The 22304-nt window shown below is 42.0% G+C and overlaps 1 protein-coding gene across 1 annotated transcript in view; it reads left to right on the plus strand.

The window, feature by feature from the left end:
- ADCY2 (adenylate cyclase 2) overlaps window positions 1-22304 on the plus strand; it is a 369586-nt gene that overhangs the window by 269948 nt on the left and 77334 nt on the right. The window contains exons 7-12 of the mRNA XM_081825785.1: window positions 2685-2812; window positions 7960-8118; window positions 8942-9074; window positions 10446-10619; window positions 13281-13324; window positions 16844-16924. Coding sequence (XP_081681911.1) covers window positions 2685-2812; window positions 7960-8118; window positions 8942-9074; window positions 10446-10619; window positions 13281-13324; window positions 16844-16924 — 719 coding nt within the window. The remainder of the gene's footprint in view (window positions 1-2684; window positions 2813-7959; window positions 8119-8941; window positions 9075-10445; window positions 10620-13280; window positions 13325-16843; window positions 16925-22304) is intronic.

Raw genomic sequence — 22304 nt, forward strand, 5'->3', positions numbered from 1 at the left:
GTCAGGCTAATTTCACTTAGCAAACCAAGTTTGACAGCACATTTAAAGGACCGTACATAATGACCATCTGGGATTTATTTCTAGGATGCAAGGATGGTTCAACACACAAGTCACTCAACATGATAGACCACATTAGCAGAATGAAGGGTAGAAATTACATGATCAGTAGATGCAGAGAAAGCATTTGGTGAAATTAAACACCCTTCCATGATAAAAACTCTTAACTGATAACATATAGAAGAAACTTACCTCAACAAAATAAAGCTATATGTGAAAAGCCCATAGCTAACATTATATTTGATGGAGGAAAACTGATAGCTTTGTCCCTAAGATTGGGAACACAGCAAGGATGCCTGCCCCCACCACTTCTATTCAACATAATCCTGGAAGTCCTAGCGAGAACAGTTAGGCAAGCAAAAGAAATAAAAGCCATCCAAATCAGAAAAGAAGTAAAATTATCTCTGTTTGCAGATTACATGACCTTGTGTGAAGAAAACCCTAAAATGTACACAAAATCTATTAGAAGTAATAGACAGGGCAGGGGGTGCCTGGATGACTCAGTTAGTTGTGTGTCGATTCCGATTTCAGCTCAGGTCACAATGTCAGGGCTGTGAGATCGAGCCCCGTGTCTGGCTTGGCACTCAGCTGGGAGTCTGCTTCTCTCCTTCTCCCTCCCACTGCTCCTCTCTCCACTCGTGTGCACTCTCTCTCTCTCTCTCTCAAATAAATAAGTCTTAAAAAAAAAGAACTAATAGATGAATTCAGTAAAGTTGCAGGATACAAAATCAATCTACAAAAACCAGTTGCATTTCTTTATACTAGTAGTGAAGTATCTGAGAAGGAAATCAAGAAAACGATCCTATTTACATTATCATGAAAAAGAATAAAATACTTAGGAATAAACTTAACCAAGTAGATGGATGACTTGTACTCAGAAAACTGTAAAACATGGATGAAAGAAATCTAAAAAGACACAAATAAATAGACATCCCTTGTTCATGAGTTGGAAGAACTAATATTGCTAAAATGTCCGTAATACCCAAAGCATCTACAGAGTCAATGCAATTCCTATCACAATCTCCATGGCATCTTTTCCAGAAACAGAAAAGACAATCTAAAATTCATACAGAACCACAGGACACCCCAAATAGCCAAAACAGTTTTAAGCAAGAACAAAGCTGGGGGCATCACACTCCCTGATTTCAAAATGAATTACGAATCTACAGAATCAAAACAGTATGAGACTGGCATTAAAAACAGACACACAGACCAATGGAACAGAACCAAGGGCCCAGAAATAAACCCATGCATATATGTATATGGTCACCTGATCTTTGATAAGTTTGCCAAGAATTCACTTTTGTTAATCTTAGTGTGTTCTAGATTCAGAATACCTACTTAGGAAGTATGGGATGGAAGCCCTACTAGTATGTAATTGTTTGCCTTTTTACTTACGAGATTTTTAATTAGGAATTACTAAGCAAATCGTCTGTAGCACCATAGATAAGTGTGAAAAAATGCCCCAGCTTGTGCACTCTCTTATCACACAGGGAATGAAATATGCAAAATCTTCAACAAACCTAACACGTACTTAAGAACAAGAAAATCTTATGTTTGGGGCGCCTGGGTGGCTCAGTCATTAAGCGTCTGCCTTCGGCTCAGGTCATGATCCCAGGGTCCTGGGATAGAGCCCCACATGGGGCTCCCTGCTCAGCGGGGAGTCTGCTTCTCCCTCTCCCACTCCCCCTGCTTGTGTTCCCCCTCTCGCTGTGTCTCTCTCTGTCAAATAAATAAATAAAATCTTTAAAAAAAAAAAAAAGAAAAAATCTTATGTTCATTTTATTATTTCAGATTTGTTCAGTTTATGTATAAGCCTGCATTAGTGTTAAGAACGATAAGATCTGTGTTTGGCACATCTTCGTGTTTTTTTGATTCTTTGTCTTTTGCCTTTTTTCCTTTTTTTTTTTTTCCTTAGTGACGAGTCTATAAAGTAACTAGAAAAGTTAGAAGTGCGTGTAGGATTAATGCATATGAATGAAGCTAATCTCAATATCATAATATAAAAATAACCCAGCCAAGAAAAATAATGAGTCCCACTTCATATTAAAACAGTTTAACCTAAGGTCAGAATTAAGTTTTAAATCACTTGGCAATGTTGAATGGTGGCTTACTGTATTATGGAGATGTTTTTCAGAAGCTATGTTCTCAGGTAAGAATCTGCCTCAGCTTTAAAATAAATGAAGAAAACTATGAGCATAGTAGGGGATGACATACAATTCTAATTCCAGTCAAGTTCTGATCGTCATTCACTGTCCTGGAAGATTCTGCTCTGCATGGCAGATCTCATTTCGCCATCAGTGCTTGGGATATTTGGGCTGGAGAGAATGATCCTGTCATTATACTACTCTGCTACTGTTAAGAGTAAATCATTCCAGAACATTCTCTCTGCTTTCCTTTCCTTCCCCTTTTCCTGATTCTTCCTGCTTTGGCAAATAGGCGTATGGGTGAGGGTGGTTCATTCTTGTTGGGTCATGAAGGGAAGCCCAACCAGGGCTCATTTCTGTCCCCACAAACCCTAGGTCACTGCGATGCTATCAGTAGAACTAGCATTTGATGATATTCAGAAAATCTAAACCACTGTATGAGTGCTGAGTGTAACTGAATGCTGTGATTTCTTCTTCCAGGAGAATGAATGCATGAGAATAAAAATTTTGGGAGACTGCTACTACTGTGTGTCCGGACTCCCTATATCTCTCCCGAACCATGCCAAGAACTGTGTGAAAATGGGACTGGACATGTGTGAAGCCATAAAGTAAGTGTAAGGCTTAGTAGGATCCTTTTTAACTGCTCTTTAAGAATCTCAAGTTCTAATACTCACTCAGAACTGTTTCTGTGTTTCTGTCTACTGGGATTAAAAACATTATTGAGCCTTTAAATAGAAGTGTGCAGAGACCCAGCTATTGGCATGTGAGTAACTCAGTCCAAAGTAAGACTTCTGGAAGTGTTTTGTATTGTTATGACTAGCCTTGGATTACAGCAACACCGAGGTAGAAATCTACGGGCAAGGAGAAGGTTGGGTTATTTCCAAAGTGATTTTTTTTTTTTTCATTTAAATATCTTCTCTAATCTTAAGGAAAAAGGTCTGTGCTTTTACCATATAACAGTTTCTTTTTTTTTTTTTAAGTTTTTACTTAAATTCCAATTAGTTAACATACAGTATATTAGTTTCAGATGTACAATTTAGCGATTCAACACTTCCATACAAACAATTTCTGACAAACAATATGGCTACACTCAAGTTGTCAGGGAGAAGGTAGTTTTCACCACCAGATTGCAATTCATATGAAATTCCAAAATTACTGCATCTCGTCAAAAATTCTCACCTCTATAAATTTAGTTTCAGTTTGTATACATAGAGTATGTTTTCTGTATTGTATTTATAGTTTCTTTTATCATAATTCTGGAGAAGCCATACTTATGTCGAATAATGTCACAGTTGACAAGTACTAGATAAAAGTGTAAAGTACAGAATTCATTTTTGTTACTAGTGCCATAATGTAGTTCTTCAGTAATGCCCGTGGTAGAAGCCAGAATATTCTTATAAATGGTAAAAGCTCTTGTTGGTTGATTATATGACCGAAGGATTTTAGTGTATTGGGGTTTTTGATTGCCTATTTTAGTCAAGTGATTTTACCCTATCCTGCACACATTTTCGGTCTAAACAGGACAGGAATTATGTGGTTGGTGCTCTATTTCTTTGTCTCAGTGGTAGAGTAAATGGGGCTCTCAGTGGGAAGGCAGCGAGCCCAGCTGTCACGGTCTTAGCCACCGTGTATGTGGGTCACACAATGAAGTGAACTAAAAAGATTTGTGGGTGGCTTTCCCAGGGCTGTCCAGGGATAAACAGTGAAGCCCACACTGCCTCCAGTAAGTGTGGGAGACCTCAGTGGTCCAGGGCCTCTAGGTCGGCAGTGGTGACCACAGACCACTGTGGACAGATCAGCCTTGGGAGGCAAGTGAATTAAGTGGAATTGAAGAAAGAACAGAGATGGGAAGTTTAGTCAGTGTGGCCTCCGCTTCCCACATGAAATACATTGTGTGCAAATCACCTTGTCCCCCTGCTTCTTCCCCAGAGTAACTCATTTGTCTTCTCTGACATGAAAAATATTTTTACTTTGTTTCAGAAGTAATTAACTATTTCCCACTCTGGGTCCAGACAGTGTAAGTGAATTTAATCAGTAAAACTAATAGGTTTTCTCAAATGTATTACCTGCCCCCGGAGGCACTCTCGGTGTGGGTTTCCAGCATGGGAGGAAAGGGGTTCTGGTGGGAGAAAGGGCTTTTTTAATGTACTTATTATGCACATCAATAATATATCGGATTACTGAAGTTTGATTTCTGCTTTTGGGTCAACTGCTTCCCAGTTCTGTTTACGTTATTCCAGCACGTTGAAGAGCCTTTAGGAGAAAGAATACTTACGTTCTGCCCACTGGCACATCATCAGCTCATCAGTAATACTTTTTTCTGTTATATTTTTTTATCATGGTAAAATAATACATAACTATTGCCCCCTAACATTTTTACATACATAATTCAGTGGCATTAAGTACATTTAAACTGTGCACAACCTGCACCACTGTCCACTTCCAGGACCTTGTCATCATCCCAGACAGAAACTTCATACCCATTAAGCAATAACTCTCCATTACCTTCTCTTCCCAGCCCCTGGCAACCCCTTTTCCACTTTCGGTCTCTGCGAATTTGCCTTTTCTAGATGCGTCATATGTGTGGAATCACACAATATTTTTTGGTTAGTGTTTGGCTTATTTCACGAAGTATAATGTTTTCAAGGCTCATCCACATTGTGGAATGTGTCAGCACTTCATTCCTTTTAATGGTGGAGTAATTAATCCCATTGTATGTGGATACCACGTTTTATTTATCCATCTGTGATGGATGCAGAGGTAATATCTCCTGTGTCCAGAATCTCAGCAACGTTAGAAGATTTGAGGAAACTTTCAAGGACTCTTGCTTGTAACTAAACTTATCAAGTCAGGCAATGGTGGTATGTCTCTGTGCTCTGCACTCATTGACCACGGGTGTCCACATTCTCTCTCTGTTCTAAATCACGTGTTCGGCTCCTCTGCATTTGACACAGTGATCAGTATTAGGTTGTTTTTTTGTACTTCCAGAATAGGGAGGAACAGAGAGGGCATCTCAGCAAATGTCAGGGATTCTTTGTTCTTCTAACATACAGGGCAAGTATTTCCACTCACATGTGTTGAACCATAAAATGAGGATGAATATGAGAATTCTAATTTTTTAAGGTAGTGGAGAGAAAGAGTACACTTGGAATTTCTCCAGATTACCTCAGGTTTTTCCTAGAATCTGGGAACACTTGGCTGTACTTTTCCTCTGGGTTTGGACCCCCACACGTGTTCAGCACCTCATTCTCTGTTAGCTAAAAGACTGACACAGAGCACGTCAGTGGTGGTTTGGAATATTCCCAGTGCTTAGAGAGATTTTTTTTTCCCTGTCATGAAAATGTAAACTGTTCTTAATCGAGGAGGTGATATGCAGAGCCCTGACTTTGTAAGTGATTAGGGTTCCTCTTAAACTGGGAAGATTGTCTTCTATTGTCACAAGCTTTAAGCAACTATTTCGATATTTTTCTATAGATCACACAGGTTGCATCCAAACGCATTAAAACATGCGGTTAGTCAATTCATCTGAACCCTTGATCAACCCATTTTTCTAAAAAAGACACAAGGGACATGGAGATGGTTTTAAAGAGGGTATTATGTGAAGCACAATAAGTCAGAGAAAGACAAATACCATATGATTTCACTCATAATTGAATTTAAGAAACAAAACATGAACATAGGGGAAGGGAAAGAAAAATAAAATAAGATAAAAACAGAGAGGGAGGCAAACCATAAGAGAATCTTAACTCCAGAAAACAAACTGAGGGTTGCTGGAGGGGAGGTGGGGGGGTGGGGTAACTGGGTGATGGGCATTAAGGAGGGCATGTGATGTAATGAACATTGGATGTTGTATGCAACTGATGAATCACTGAACTCTACCTCTGAAACTAATAATACAGTATATGTTAATTAAATTGAGCTTAAAAATCTTTTTAAAAAACTCAAATCATTCACCAGTCAGTTCTGTCAAAATGGCCAACTATGGAGTATGTCATCCACCCTTCTTTCCCTTTTGATTTTCTACTGACCATACTTGGTCAACAGAAATGTCATGTGGTTGGATGTGGTTCAGTAACAGAAAACCTTAAGAACAATTACAGGTTTGATGGCAAATTTTTCAGGATCATTATCTCCCAAAGACAGAATCACAGTAAAATCCTTCGGAAATGACCTGTGTCAATTAGGAAACTTCTCCAAGTGTCCATGTTGTACCAAACCCCTGATGGATATATAGGCATGTGTCTTTGTGGGGCTGACTCTCTGAGGGCAGATGTGAACACAAGCAGGGAAAGCTGAGTACACTCAGGGAGGCTGGAGCACCAAGGAGGGGTGCCCACATCAACCTAGAAGGAGGGACCAGAATGAGGTGCCTTCCCAGATGAGGTCATGCCTCAGCCACTGATGGAAAACCAATGCCAACTGACCACGTGATGCCAGTGCCCTGTCAGGAGAGGGAGGCTCAGGGCAGAGGGCAGCACAGAGAAGAGCCATCTTGAGCAGAGGCCCAGAGTTGAGGACCATACGGTGCCCAGGCAGCCATAAGCCGATAGAGGACGGAGCAATAAGGGGCAGCCCTCCAGGGTCATGTTGAGGCTCTGCCCATCATGTGGGCAGGAGTGAAGGGTCTGGAGGACTTGCATGGTACCAAATAGGTTGTGACTTTTTTGTGAAAAAGCAAAACAGGATGATAGGGAAGGAGGAAGGGATGGGAGGAGAGGGGGCGGGGGGGAAGGAAACGGCTCTGTAGATTCCTTTTCTAGGAGGGCATTTCTTTTTACATTGTGGATCCATTTCTTCTTGTCATTTCTTATCACTTTCAGCATGCTCAAGTGATGTCAATGTATCATTGAAGCATGACATCCATGCCAGTGGCATTTTGAGATGCTTATTTCCTGCGGCCCATACCTGGTAACCTCCACCCTGCTGGGTTGTGAACAATGTCTTCACTTCCCTCCACATTTGCTCTGGGGCAGTTCTCTCCTGACCTCCCTGCATACTTCTTCTGCAGTAATATTTCATTGATAAATACATTTAGTTGGGAGAAATAAATAAGCTTTTCCATTTTCCATTCAAAGAAGTTCTTCATTTGTCTCTGTAAATGGGTTACTGATTGGGTCCTAAAGTATTTTTAAAACTATTGTTTTCAATTAGTTTCTTTTTAATGATACCTTCCTTATGCATGATTAAAACTTTTTAAAGAGTTTTGTTGTTGTTTTTGTTAAAGACTGTGCACAATGAAATGCTTTAAACTCATGGTTAGTTTTTTTTAAGAAATCCCTATTCAGGCTGAAGTCATTAGGCTCACAAATACGGCGTATTGTCTCTTATCGGGCGAAAATATTCACTGGGGACATGCATCGTGCTAAGTGCTAGAATCATAGATGGCATCTCAGACTGTTTCTGACGGTGCATGGCCATGTCTCTTGATTCTGGTGTGAGAATTCAGAGCGGGTATCAGCACGTGATAGGTGAAAACCCAAAGCTACAGCCGAAATGCTGCATCAGCTCCAACAGTCTGGCGTGATGTGGCTGTCGTAGCCAGGGCCTTGGAGCTCTTGGTTTAGTCTGGGAGCAACCAGAAAGAAAATGCCTTTCTCTTGGCCCAGAGCAGCCATCTTCTGCCACAGGAGGGAATCGTGACTCTATTTCCAAAAGTCTGAAAAATTCTGAGTAACACAGTGCCCTGAAAATTGGCCAAGAGTCAAAGGAAGAAGAGGGTGTTTCCAGATGGTGATGCTTCTCTCCTTCTCTTCAGGAAAGTGAGGGACGCCACTGGAGTGGATATCAACATGCGCGTGGGAGTGCATTCTGGGAACGTCCTCTGCGGGGTGATTGGTCTGCAGAAGTGGCAGTATGACGTGTGGTCCCATGACGTGACCTTGGCCAATCACATGGAAGCTGGAGGGGTCCCTGGGTAAGGCGCATCTGGATTTCTCTTTTCAAGCTGTGGACACGGTTAGAAATGCCAGGCGATTGGATTAACAACTGACTGCAGGATACCTGGTGGTTTCTGACGCCTCTCAGCACCTGGTGATTCCTGCCCAGTGGCCCCTTACATTAATTAGATTAACACGAACTCTCAAGTCTCAATTCTACCACCCCAAGACCCATGGTCAAAGACTGTGGATACTGGATCCTGAATTACTTGTATTTATTTGCAAATGTGTGAATAGTGACCTAGGTGAAAGGTGTTTTATCATGCAGGGCAGATGTGGCATTTCTCTATTACTGGTGACCTCTGAAGCCAGTATTATTGAAATGAGCAAACTGTACCATCTCCCTCCAGTTAGAAGAGCGTATTTCAGACAAGAGAATTTTGATGCACATGCTATAATTTGGAAAAGCGTGGAAGCAAGCACTGAGAAAGGAAATCCGTACTTTTATACACATCAGCACACTCCCTAAAATGCCTTTGGCACGTGTTTCAAAAAATTCGCTCACACAACAGAACTTCCTTATGGTTGAGTTTTATTTGCCATAATTCACCACACCCACCATGCGGGTTTCTGTGAGTGCAGAGAGGCCCTAAATGTTAGTGTCTTGTGACCTCTGCGAGCATCTTTCCAAAGCCCTGTTTAATAAAATATAAACCTGTATTATAGTCCATTTTACCAAGAACATAGAGCCTTTCCTTCCTTTGCGGGAGAAGAAATTATTTCTAAAATCACAAGTAAATAAGAAAAACCTTCATGTTTATCCTTACCTATCTTGATTGTGGTTTTAAAATGGAATTTCAGACGTGTTCACATTTCTTCCGTCACCCTGGAACACTTGAACGGCGCTTATAAAGTGGAGGAAGGAGACGGTGACATAAGAGACCCATATTTAAAACAGCACCTGGTGAAAACCTACTTTGTAATCAACCCCAAGGTCAGTACTGTAAAGAGTCTCTAATTACCCTTTGACTTCTGTGGTGAAGATAGAAAGGGGCAAATTACAGATACAGATAAGTGTTTTTAGTCAAGAATCCGTTGAATGCTTTCCTGGTCTTTGCCCCTAAAATGACCTTAAATGCATATGGCAGTTTGATTATGGCACATGTTTTATAATCATAAATTAAAATATTTATTAAAGGAACAGTTGCAGTGAATTGCTTGCTCCTATGGTAAGGTTACTGTCTGTATGATGGGTTATAAGTGTTAGTCAATGTATGTGTTAGTCCATGAGGCTTCTGGAAGTCCCTCCGTGTGCCCACCCTGGCAACTGGGAAATTACATAAAGACAAAAAGTTTTGCTCAGGGCTTCAGATGATAAAAATCTAATTTGAGATGAAGAAGGATGAACATAGAAGAAGAAGGAAAGGAAGAAATTTCTAAACGATTAACCACTAAGTGTCACTGTGCAGACATGGTTAACTTTGAGGCAGTAAAATCCTCCGTTACCTAGAAGACGTGCCAGGCCACCGAGAGAGTTAGGAGCTGTCTCTTACTCTGTTCATACCAGATGTCAGGCTCAAGCAAGGGCTTCTAGCTGTCATCTCTCATAGCCCTTCTCAAATTCCTGCCAAATGAGTGCCACTGCTATTTACAGATTAAGAATCTGAAGCTCCCAGGGGTTCTGTAACTTCCCCCCAGCTCACACGGCCAGTAAACTGTGCAGTCTATCAGCAAGAAACACCTCTGAACTGTCAAAACCAGTCTCGCAGAATCAACGAGGTCAAGGCCATGGATGCTCACCGGTGGTAGCCTCCCTGAAACTCCAAGTTCACCTTTGGAGACACACTACCAGCTCACCTGACAGCTGATCTGGAGACAGGCGTGTGTCAGTCAGGAAGAACTCGGGGCTATAGGCGGAAGGAGGAGGCCAAAAAAAAAAAAAAAATGTATACAGAGAACATTGTGTTCTGGCAAAAACACCCGAACACAGATTCCTAAGACCATTTCGCATCAGAAAATGGCTCTGATCTCTAGCAACTGCCCCTTTAAACCACGGTCATCCAGAAAGATTTGAAACAGAGCAGCCTATCTTGTTTAAGAATTTACTTTGTAAAAAATGCTCATTAAAATGACTGTTATTTTTTCCTAAGTTTAAATTACAGGTGTCTTTTGCTCTCTGGGAAAAAAACCACTCAGTTCAAAGAGCTCGTAACACTGGAAGCCAGTCACACTGAAGGAGGGAGGGCAGAAGCCGTGAAGAGCGAGGGGGCGAAGGGAGGAATCCCAGAGTCAGGGCGAGGGAGCAGGCAGGAGAAGGTTGGCCCCTTTGGTGTGCCAGGAGTAATGCTTTGTTTCCCACCCCAAGGGAGAACGAAGGAGCCCTCACCTCTTCAGGCCTCGCCACACCCTCGATGGAGCCAAGATGAGGGCATCCGTGCGCATGACCCGGTACCTGGAGTCCTGGGGAGCGGCCAAGCCCTTTGCACACCTGCATCACCGAGACAGCATGACCACGGAAAATGGCAAGATCAGCACCACGGTAAGCTCTCCCTGTGCCCCGCGGCGCCGGAGTGCCTCCGAAGCTTCCCGAACGCAAAAGGCCGGCATCTCGGGCCAAAATACCGCTGGTCCTAGTGAAGACCCCTTGCAAACAGCTGTCCAATGTGAATGAGGGCCAGGCTCGGGTCGCCAAGGGTTCGAACCAGAGTGATTTTGTGTGATAACTTTATAACCCGGGACCATTTGATATACTTGTTATTTCATTCAGTCATTAGCAACTGAATACAGTTGAACTTTTTTTTTTTTGTCCTGGCATTTTGTTTGTTTGCTCTCCTGAAGTAGAAAGCCTGGTCATCATAATCAAAGAGCAAGTGAAGGCGTGATGTCCTTGCAGGTTGAATTGCCACATCCGGTCTGTCTTTTCACTGCGGGCATGTTCAAGCCTTGTCAGCGGCAGCAAACATTCTATTGTGTAGCTCCTGACTTACCTCACTGCACCTTCCAACAGCTCATCAGGTGCCAGAGCTCCTTCCCACAATAAGATGGCTGAAACGCAGACAGAAAATAGAAAGACCCACAGGGGGCACGAAGAGTAACTACGGCAAAGCACTTAGAATAATCCCAATGGCATTGTTAGATTTTTAAAACGATCTCTGAGTAAAATTTCATGTATAATGTCGTTAATTGTACTAGGGATGCAGTTGAGGCAAAAAAAAACAATGGAATGTTACCTAGTCCTCATCGGCTGATGAGAGGAGACCCATCAGGTTGTCAGCTGAAAGCGAACTTTTCCAATCTCCCTGTGCCCCCGCCTCCCAGCGGCCCACCGTGATGCCATCCACAGTCTTGTTTTGACTTCGTTAGATCTCTCCTCTCAACTTCCCTGGTGTTTTTTCTGAACTAAAAAGTAAATGTGATCTGTCAGAAGACCATATCCATTGGTCGACCAGGGAGCCCGCCAGGACATGTCCGAGAGCAGTTTGCCATCTGTTGGGAAGAGAGAGACCATAAGCAGCAAACAAGCAAACAGATGCTTCACCAGCTGAGCCACCCAGGCACCCCCAGTATAGGATATCTTAAGAAAATCCCAAGGCTTTGTTTAGTACGAGAAGCCCATACAACTGTTACTCGGCTGTGTCCCATACTCACTTTGAGAAAGACCCCAGCATCATTCTTATTAATACATTCCAGCATCAAGCAGTGTCATTGCCAAAAGTTATTTCTTTTACTGAATCTCCTGTGCAGAACTGCACTGACTCCTGATACAGCGTTGATAGAGCTGGTGAATAATGCATTATTTTACTTTATGTAATACGTGCTTGCTTCAGCAGCACATAGACTTTATGTAACAAGACTCGGAGTCTAGTTATTTTTTTTTATTTTTTATTTTATTTTTTAAAGATTTTATTTATTTATTTGACAGAGGAGAGAGAGACAGCACAAGTAGGCAGAGCGGCAGGCAGAGGGAGAGGGAGAAGCAGGCTCCTCGCTGAGCAGGGAGCCTGATGTGGGACTCGATCCCAGGACCCTGGGATCATGACCTGAGCCAAAGGCAGACGCTTAACCGACTGAGCCACACAGGAGCCCCTAAGTCTAGTTATTTTTTAAAAAAATACCTTCCCTTTCACAGAGAAAGACAATTATCATATGGTTTCACTTATTTGTGGAACATAAGGAATAGCATGGAGGACATTAGGAGAAGGAAGGGAAAAATGAAGGGGGCGGAATCGGAGGGAGAGACGAACCATGAGAGACTATGGACTCTGAGAAACAAACTGAGGGTTCTAGAGGGGAGGGGGTGGGGGGATGGGTTAGCCCGGTGATGGGTATTAAGGAGGGCACATACTGCATGGAGCACTGGGTGTTATACGCAAACAATGAATCATGGAACACTACATCAAAAACTAATGATGTACTGTATGGTGACTAACATACCATAAGAAAATAAAATTTAAAAAAAATCACTGGGCTAAATACATTCCTAATCTAACACTGGAGATGAAAGTGTCTTCGGAGCCACTTGAAGCAGCTTTGTTTCAACTTTTATTTTAATTTCCACCACAAATGGATAAAAGTGGATCTTCTGGGGTTTTTTTAAGTGTGTTGAACATTTCACAGCATGTCCCCCACTAAGAAACCCTCATCAGCTTCTCTGTCTCTGTCCTTTTTCAGAAGCTACCAGCACTCATGTGTTGGTTTGTTGTTTTTGATCAATGAGTCGTGATTTTATATACTTTACCAAACCAAGGGCACCAGTTTCTTACCAGCCTAGTTCAGGGATAATGCTTGACTGTAGATTTTGTGGTGATGTTTGTGTTTTAAAGCACTTTTTAATATTTGTCTGATTCCAGACAGGATTGTAAGATGTCTACAGTAACTAACAGTTACTTGCAAGGCCCTTATTTGAAATCGTATCTGCAAATATCAGGATGTCAGTTTTAAAGTTCCAGACAACAATCCTGATATTCCCAACATCTAGAGTTTGTAGATGACACCAACATTCTAAGTATCAACTGTGGTTTTCATCTTCTTCACATTTATAATTAAGCTCCTCTTCTCCACGGGGGTAATTGTTACCTAAATGATGCCTTCCACAATAAAAGAAAAAATGTTATACATGATTATCACTGCAACATCAGTCTCTGATGTATGTGTTTAGAAACTAACCACCTTTTTTTTTGTTTTTTTTTTTTTTGAATAGGATGTGCCAATGGGTCAGCATAATTTTCAAAATCGTACCTTAAGGTATGGTATTTGTTGTACTTTCTGATTTTTAAAGACTTGTCTTTTTTTTTCTGTATTTATTACTGAAAGTGATTATCATCAATTAGAGTAACTTGGAAGGCCATTTCTTCTAAAAAGAGCAGCTGCTTGTGAAAAGCCCAATTAGATTGTTTTCAGCTTCTAAAAATATCATTATTAGGGTCATGTTATTAGGTTCAAAAGAGGGAAAAGGAAAAACAGCACTGGGTAAGCACATTAGAACTTTAAATTGTTTTTCCTAAAAATGACTCTTCTTAATGTTAATATGTAGTAAAAAATTGGATTTTCTTAAAAGTAGTATGCTGCTTAAAATTACATTTTTTGTGTGTGTTGAATCCTAGAGATAAAAAAAGCAAGATAAGTCCGTCCTTTCTATAGTGAAAAGAAGGCCTGCCAACCTGCTCAAAAAAAAAGAGAAAAGCTTCACACGGTGTCCACAGGCCCCTTGTCACCATCAGCCACAGAATGTAGGCACTAACCCTTTTTCATCATCCTCTAGCTTTTGGGCTCAGAGTTTTCTATTAGTATTGGTTTGGGAGTTAAGTATTTCTTATTGAAGTCATTAGGACAATTAGTGAAAAGCCCAAAACTTAAGTCAGCCTTTCTTTTCCCACAGAGAAGTGCGTTTATTCTGTAGAAAATGCATTGTATCCAAGTATAATTAAACACGATTAGATTGTTACCTGCCACATCCTTGCAAATAGGGCCCCTTATTCCAGAATCTTCTATGGGACTTCATTTGTTCTAATGAGCTCTAATTCGTATTTTGTATCACATTTGAAATTTTAATATTGAGATATAATACTTAAGAGTGCTATGTTGTAAGGATATTGGGTTCTTGGGCTTTTGAAGCATTAAGAGGCACATTAAAGAGAACTTACATTAATTTAGGAACATCATGGACCCCATAAGATGACTTGAGAAGGTGAAATTCTTCAAGCCAGTAAGACGTTAGCAGATCCGTAAGCAACTGTCCATGGAAATTTCATAGGCATCTTTTCATTTTATATTCCATATTTCTTCTGTCACCTATCTCGTCCTCCCTGAGATTCTGCCTCAAGGGTCTATTTACTAGACCTTAACTATTTACTGAAATTAGCGTGGGGATGCCTTGTGGAGGGCCCATAGGATGTGGGCAGCAGCTTCTGGGAAGAGTGCTGTGTGGAAGACAATGACAATAAGCCATCTTTTGGATCTGTACCAGGCATACAGAAGATCTCATGTCACCCCTGTAGCATCACTCCAACATAGACTCTATGCTGTTACCATTTTAGAAGGGAGGACACAGAGGCGCGAGGGGTGAGGAGAAGGCCCAAGCCACATGGCTGGCAGAGGAGAGGCCCGGATTTGTGCTCTGGCCTTGTGACCCCAAACTCTGCACCCCTAACTGCTCTCCTGTCCTGCCGGCCTTGCTGGGAGCCTCTCCCATATCGATTCCACTTTCCTCTGCAGTGGTTGGATCGCTGGTGGCCCCAGGGCCTCATGGAGAGAGCACCACTTCCAAATCAGCCTCACTGGGGCTGTCTTCACATGTCCTGGTTTCCGCCAGTGGCCTGCGTTATAAAACCTCCCTGAGCCTTCAGCCTGGCCATTGAGCCAGCATGCCCTGGTATAGAACATTACCAGGGATGACTCACGACCTCCTCCCCGCATCCTCAGATACAGTAGACCAGGTGTGGGAGTGGGACAGGTCGGGGAAGGGGCTCAGGAGGAAGAATGGAAGGAAATTGGAAATCAGGGTAACCCAGGGGCAGGAACATAGACTGGACAGCCAGAAACACCTGACGTCTGAGGAATACAACCCAAGCTGGCAAATTAAGAACTCCCGGTGGTAGATTATCAGCTCCCTGGGTGTCCTGTCATTCACCATAGCAGAGATCACAAAATGACAGAGACAGGGGAACTACGTGTTAAGAATTATTATCCAGATAATCAGTAAGCACAGTGGATGTGTAATAATACCCACGTATGGGCTACTCTGTGCTCACCTTTACATTGTTATGTGCTGTGTAGACATTATGTAAACTAATCCTGAAACAGATTCATGGAGGCAATGCTCTGGTTAGCCCCGGGCATACCATGGAAGGATTACGTTTTCCTGTGAGCCTCCAGGGACCTACACTGTTCTTAGATTTGGCAAGACTTTGTGAAAAAGAAAGCCACCAATTGAAGTCTACAAACTCAAGTGTAGGCAGAGGGCCAATACAAAAAACATGAAGGTACCCCTCCTTGCCTCTAAATGAGAATGAACCATCCTAGATGATTGCTAAATTAACTTTTTTTTTTTAAAGAAGGGAAAAATGAATGTTCCTTCTTCAAATGTAAGCATGCTTAGAATTTGGCATGCTTACACTTCGTTCAGTTTGCTCATATCTGTAGGTGGATCACTTCGGATCATTGTGCTTTTGAACCGGGAATGCCCGGGGCCCATTTCAAGAAGGCAGGAGCTCAGGGCAACAACCCACCAATGGTGTTGGGATGATAGGAAGGCCCGTCTGTCTCGTTCATGATACTCTCGGGAGATTTAATTACAGATAGATGTGACATTGCTATTCTTGTCTGTTATGTAGGGGCGGTTCTGAATTGAGAACAGTTACTGTCATCCCAGAGTAGAAGGCCTGTCCGATTAGTAATTGCCATCTCCCACCACCCCAAGCCCAGAGAAGCCGTGGGCTCGCTCCACGTTAGACCAGGTGACTTGCAGGTGCTCTACTCAGTTTCGTGAGGCTCCTGTGTGCTTTTACTCTCTGCAACAGATGTGTAATTTTTAAAAATAGGGATTATTTTGATTTTCTCCTTTATATGATTCTCATGCGAATGGTCAAATTAACCTTGGGGAGCTCATTCTTTTGGCCTAATTTGTTGACAAGGCGTCTTTTAATATGGCTGAAGATTATTTTCTTCTAAGACCAAGTGAGTGTCTGCAAATATATGTGGGGTTTCCTGTGAAGAGCGCTTTCAAATACTGAGGAAGCTTTAAATGCATACAATGAAGCTTTGATAGGCCTCAGAGAAGACTGTCGTTCTGCAAATTCTTGAAAACTGACCAAGGGAAACATGAACAAGGAACAACTGTTTTTTTCAACCAGACCAAATTTTTGCAGGGGAGTTTCCAAAGCCAGTGTGTTCCATCGTAAAATAAAGTTTATGAAGGCAACAAGTCAAGGGCTAATGCATCTCTTAGGACAGAAAGTTCTTTTATCACAAACACCAAGGATATATCTCCAGTGTTGCTTTTTAATGTCTGGTGTCATTTCACTCTCAGTGACTAAACTGTAAGGTAACATTTTACTATGCCAGTCGCCAACTCTAGTCACTTCGCTCAATCCACAGAGTGGCTGGATGTTAATAAAGAAAAGGCTGCTCCTAGACTCTCGTTTCCTTCTTTCCCAATTTTGATCCAATGGGCTGAATGAAATAGGGGTTTCAGCATCATAGAAAAATGGACTTCATATTTGGCTTAGTCACATTCTCTCTCATAATGCTTCCCTTTTCATACAGAACCAAGTCCCAAAAGAAAAGATTTGAAGAAGAATTAAATGAAAGGATGATTCAAGCAATTGATGGAATTAATGCACAAAAGTGAGTACCTCATGATCTTAAATTACCATTTTTTTTATTTCAAACTGTATTATTTGAAAATGTGTCATATTTTCCACAAATTTCACCATAAACTCTGTAATACTTGCCATGACAAAGCCATGCTTTTAGAAGACATTGGTTCAAGTCACCTCAGTTGTCCTTAATAATAGCTTTTGGTAATTAGAAAATTTTTCATTCCTGTCTAAGAAATACTCTCTGGGTAAATTACTGAAAAACAACATGAGATATAAACATAGAAAAATCATAGCAAAATGTGTTCAGTAAGAAATATTTTTTAAAGGTCGATAGGAATGCCATGTGGGAAAATCTGAGTTGTATTGTGTGACTCTCTCTGTTCAAAATGCATTTCTTCCCCTGCACAGTCCGGGAATGTGGACGCACCTGTGTTCTAGGTTGTTGAAGAGAGGTTTTGAGCACTAGAATCTGAATTCAGGGCAGCAGTGGGAGGAATAAAGATCCTTTAGGGGACAAAATATCATTCAGTCTATGAGTTTGTGAAATCTGTGAATGTTTCTTCAGTCTGTGAATTGCTGTTATAGTTCTAAATGGTCCAGGAGATGCAAGGGGAAAATTAAAGAAGGTGGTAGATCTCACGGCCTGGATATAATGACGACATTCGTTGGCCTTGGAATTCTCCTTAGGTCCATGTGTCATGGCTGAACCTCCTAGAGGGCAGCAGATAGATGACTGTATGGTGCCTGGTGCCCATTAGACACTCAGTGAGTGTTTGTTAATTTAACTTGTAGCAAACACTTCAGTATGTCCAAATGAAAAGCCTTAACGAAAAAGTTTCCATCCTTACGGAAACCAGAGTATTTGACTTTTATCACGGAAGTTGACTCGCGGAAAGTATGAATGTTTTCACCTGAATTCCCTGCTTCCAAAATTATGTTACACAGCTTTGAAAACTATGTGCCTTTTCTAGATTGTTCCTTACAGTCGTTTTAGAATATTTACATGACTTATGAAAGAATCACACGAGCATATATGTAAGTGTATATGGTGTGTGTGATTGCGTGGATACACAATCAAGTATCTTGGCTGGGCTAGAACTGCAATTCACATACGCTGCTGGCATGTTCCATTAGCCCCTGTCTAGAGCCCCTTTGCGTGCCCCAAATAGAGAAAGCCTTCCACCTGTCATGGAGCCCTCAGGACACACCAGTGGCGCCCAGACAAATGCTCTGCTTTGCCAGGCTCTAAAAGCAGTATAAAAATCAACTTCATCTCTGCCCCACTCGAAACCTCAACACATCACAAACCAAGAAACTTGCTTATCTGGAATCAGTTGGCAGCCAAAACTTAGGGAAGAGTATGATTGCATGTGGGATGGGTGGAAGGATATGTTCATTCAGCCAGAGGAAATCACACCTACTACTCTGGGACCCACCAGAATAAAACACACATCAGAAGAAAGGGAACACCTTGTTCCTGACAAAGTTAGCTGATTACAATAGTTACGGTAATAATAGAAAGCCCGTGTATAAAGTCAGCCTCAGCATGCCTTCCTGCAGGACCTCTACTTTCGTAAAAGACCTTTGTGTCCCCCTTTTCGAGTGTTCCTACTGAAGGATTCATTAGAAAGCATAATCATGGGCTTGGCTTTATTTTTGTAGAGGTGGCTTTCGGATTGTCTGTACTATATCATTTCGTATTCAAATGCGTGTTGAGCGAACACCTTCATGCTTTCGTGTAGCTTTATTCTAAGGTAATGTTTAATGCTGGTGTAACCACTTCAGTTGTAATTTTCCCAACACATTTCAGAAATGAAACAGGGAGAAATGTCATGCTGTACTCAGAAGTCAGAAGTGAAATTGTTGAAATGGAAGCTACTTTGCATATATTTCTTAATTAGCTTCCCTCCCATTCTGTTTGGCCTGACTCATTACCTCCTCTTGTTCCTGCATCTGGTGTCCTTCTGATCTTTGAATTTCCTCTGGAGGAGTCAATGAGGACTCCAGTCTTGATGCACCATTCTGTTGTTTCCTGGACAGGAAACGGTGATTCAGATGCAAGTGTCCGTGTCTGTGTTCATCTACTCCCTTCACGGGCACTGTGTGAAGGGCTAAGCTGGGGCAGCATGTGCTTGGCATCCAAGACACAAGGCACAGTGGCACCTCTCAAAGCCCTGGGGAGAGAAGAGAAACCGCCGCACACATGCTCAGGGCAAGGTGCCTGGGATTCTGACTTAGTCCGGGTAGGCGAGGTGAGAAGATCGTGCGCCCAAGATTAAATATGTATGATGGACAGAGCGAATGCCCGAGTGCAGGACAGATCGACCAGAGGATCTCAGACCCCAGGGCTGAGGAGGGTGGGTCTTCCACACGGAGAGACCACTTGTGTGGGAATACCATCTTTCCCAAATGCCCCAGGGCCTGAGGGCACAGTCAAGGCCACTGAAGCCTTCACGTTCGATACTGCCCAGACAGGTGTATTAGTTCACTGGGGCCGCCGTGGCAGAAGACCCCAGACCGGGGCTGAAACCACAGACATTTACTTCTCATAGTTCCGGAGGCTGGAGGCCCAAGATCAGGGTGCCGGCACGGTCGGGTGCTGGTGAGAGCTCTGTCCTTGACTCGCAGAAGCCTTCCCGCTGTGTTCACAGGGCCTTTGCTTGAGGCTGGGCCTCTGGTGCCTCTTGTTATAAGGACCTTCATTCCTTCCCATCAGGGCCCCACCCTTATGACCCCATTTAACTCTGATTATCTCTGTAGAGGCCCCATCTCCAGATGCAGCCACGCTGGGGATTAGGCCTTCTACATACGAATGGGGGGGATGTAGACCTTCAGGCCGTAACAGCAGGAAAGTGGTCTTCTCTCTATTTTAGTGTCCTCTTTGCTGTAAGAACCTACATTCTTCCATTCCAGAATAATTCTGAGTAAGGATGTGGGTGTACATTCCCCTCACACAAGTCAGGATCTTGTTTAGAATTTCCTTTGTTGGACCTGGGCCTCGCACAAAAAAACAAAAACAAAAACAAAAAACTTGGGATAAATCAGTAGAGGATCACTCTTTGTATAGCACAGCGGTGGGGTTGATTTTCTTCATCCCATTGCCACCTGGGTCAGGAACGATGTCAGGACACCGTAAGTAACACACACGTTCCTTCCTGTCCCTTCCTTCCTCTTCCCTTCTTTGCCCCTCTTTAGTTCCAGTTCCCAAAAATATTTGACCAGATCAGCCCCCACTAGTCTTTCCTGTTCCAAATATCCAAATCCGGTTTCTAAATGTCTGAGTTTCCTGCAAATCAGTGAAGGGCACCGATCCATCTCCGAGAACCTACGAATGGTGAAGCCTGTGGGGAGGATATACTCTCCTTCCTCCTGAGGAAAAGGTCAGAAGAACCCAGTGCTCCTGGCTAAGGAAACTCAGTGTTAAGTGCTGGGGACACAGGGAAGTGAGAGCTGGTCTCGAGCACTTTCTGTCTCCCTGCAGGACACAGGCAGGTGACTGAGACCCACACTGGGCATGGGACTCTGCTAATTGATGTGGAGATGCTTTTACTTCTACTTCATAAGTTTCACTCTTAGTTTATGTCCAATCTTAGATTACCCAGGGGCATTTTGAAATTAGATTTTTCTTTCTCAATAAAGGGGAAAAAAACTGTTTTGAATAAGTTACGTGCATACATTATTCATAGTGTGATATTCATAACAAGTACACAGTTTTGAAAATGAATATGGTTAAAATTTATCTCAGATTTTATCTTCTGCTCTTTTGGCTGTTCACCAACCTTTGATTTCTCCAGTTTCATCAAACAGGACAATACCACATTTCTGCAGCTGGTACAGAAATAAGAAATACCAAGAAAAATTTATGTCCCGGATACCTAAAGCTTCGAACCTTGAACCAAAAAGTATTTTTATAGCTCTCATTTTAAATGGCAGTCATACTAGAATACATCACTGACTTCCATGCCCCTGTTGAGAGCGCCCTGTCTGTAGTATAGATTTATGGGATAGTCCAGCTCATCATGACGCACATGCAGTACGAGGTTCTGGGCACAGGGCCGTCCAGGTAGGCCAGGTAGTCTGCCCTCCAATGTGCTCTTCTCCTGGGTTAACTTGTCATTAGCCCCGATGGGAAACATCAGTGTCAATTTCGAGACCCTGATCCAATACCAGTAGTTGGCTGTACTTACCCATTACAAGGTCAAGTGTAACAGTTGACTTGGCCTTCTTTCCTGGATCCTCAAATCCCTATCTCCCAAATAAACCTCAGGGAGTCAAAAATCCATAGACATCTGACCAATGGGCTGGAAAAGTACCTCATTAAGAAATTCATATGAATTGATAATTGTTTGAACAGATTTAACATATTTTTAGAAATCTATATAAAACATAATTTTATGTCTCATGTCCTAAAATATATACATATATATATTTGTATATATATACATACTCTCTCTCCCCGTATATTGATATATAGGTATAGAAATAGATGTAGCTAGGGACGCCTGGGTGGCTCAGTCGGTTAAGCATCTGCCTTCGACTCAGGTCATGATCCTCGGGTCCTGGGATCGAGTCCCACATCAGGTTCCCTGCACATAGGGGAGACTTTCTCCTTCTCTCTCTGCTTCTTTCTCTCTTTCTGTCAAATAAATAAATAAAATCTTAAAAGAAATAGATGTAGATATATGGTTATAAACACTTGTAGATATATACATATATACACGTATCTAATGCATATACATATATAACTCAGGTTATTTTTTATTATAGAAGTATTTATTTAAAAAAAAAGAAGTATTTATTTAAGAGAAGTAGGAAAATAGAAATGTAGATTCCTCAGTGTAATGACCCAAAGCACCTGGTAATATATTTTGTTGGTATTTATCTCTAGATTTTTTTTCTTGATACACAGATTTCAATTTATCCTTGTACTCCTATACTCATGAATGTAAGAGTGTGTATCTTTCTATTTCATTCATCTTTATGTCATCAAATGTGCATGTACTTTGTTACTGGGTATGGGATTGTGCCCAACTGGTTGGGGCTTACGTATATCAGGTGTCGCTGTTCCACTTGCAAGTTATACAATGTTCTAGAGAAAGGTTCTTTATATATATATATATATATATATATATATATAAAATTATTATTTATTTGAGAGACAGAGAGCGAGCGAGAGAGAGCACAAGCAGGGTGAAGGGCAGAGGGAGAAGCAGATTCCCTGCTGAGCAGGGAGCCCGATGTGGGACTCGATCCCGGAACTCCCAAGATCATGACCTGAGCCAAAGGCAGACGCTTAACCAACTGAGCCACCCAGGTGCCCTAGAGAAAAGTTCTGTCCCTAAGCTCTTTGTTTATTTCAGCTGCCTTCTTAAAACCGATTTCTAAAAGTCAATCAGTGTGTAAGA

This window comes from Leptonychotes weddellii, chromosome 7, assembly GCF_054177405.1.
Source record: "Leptonychotes weddellii isolate Sample4059 chromosome 7, ASM5417740v2, whole genome shotgun sequence".
NCBI lineage: Eukaryota > Metazoa > Chordata > Mammalia > Carnivora > Phocidae > Leptonychotes > Leptonychotes weddellii.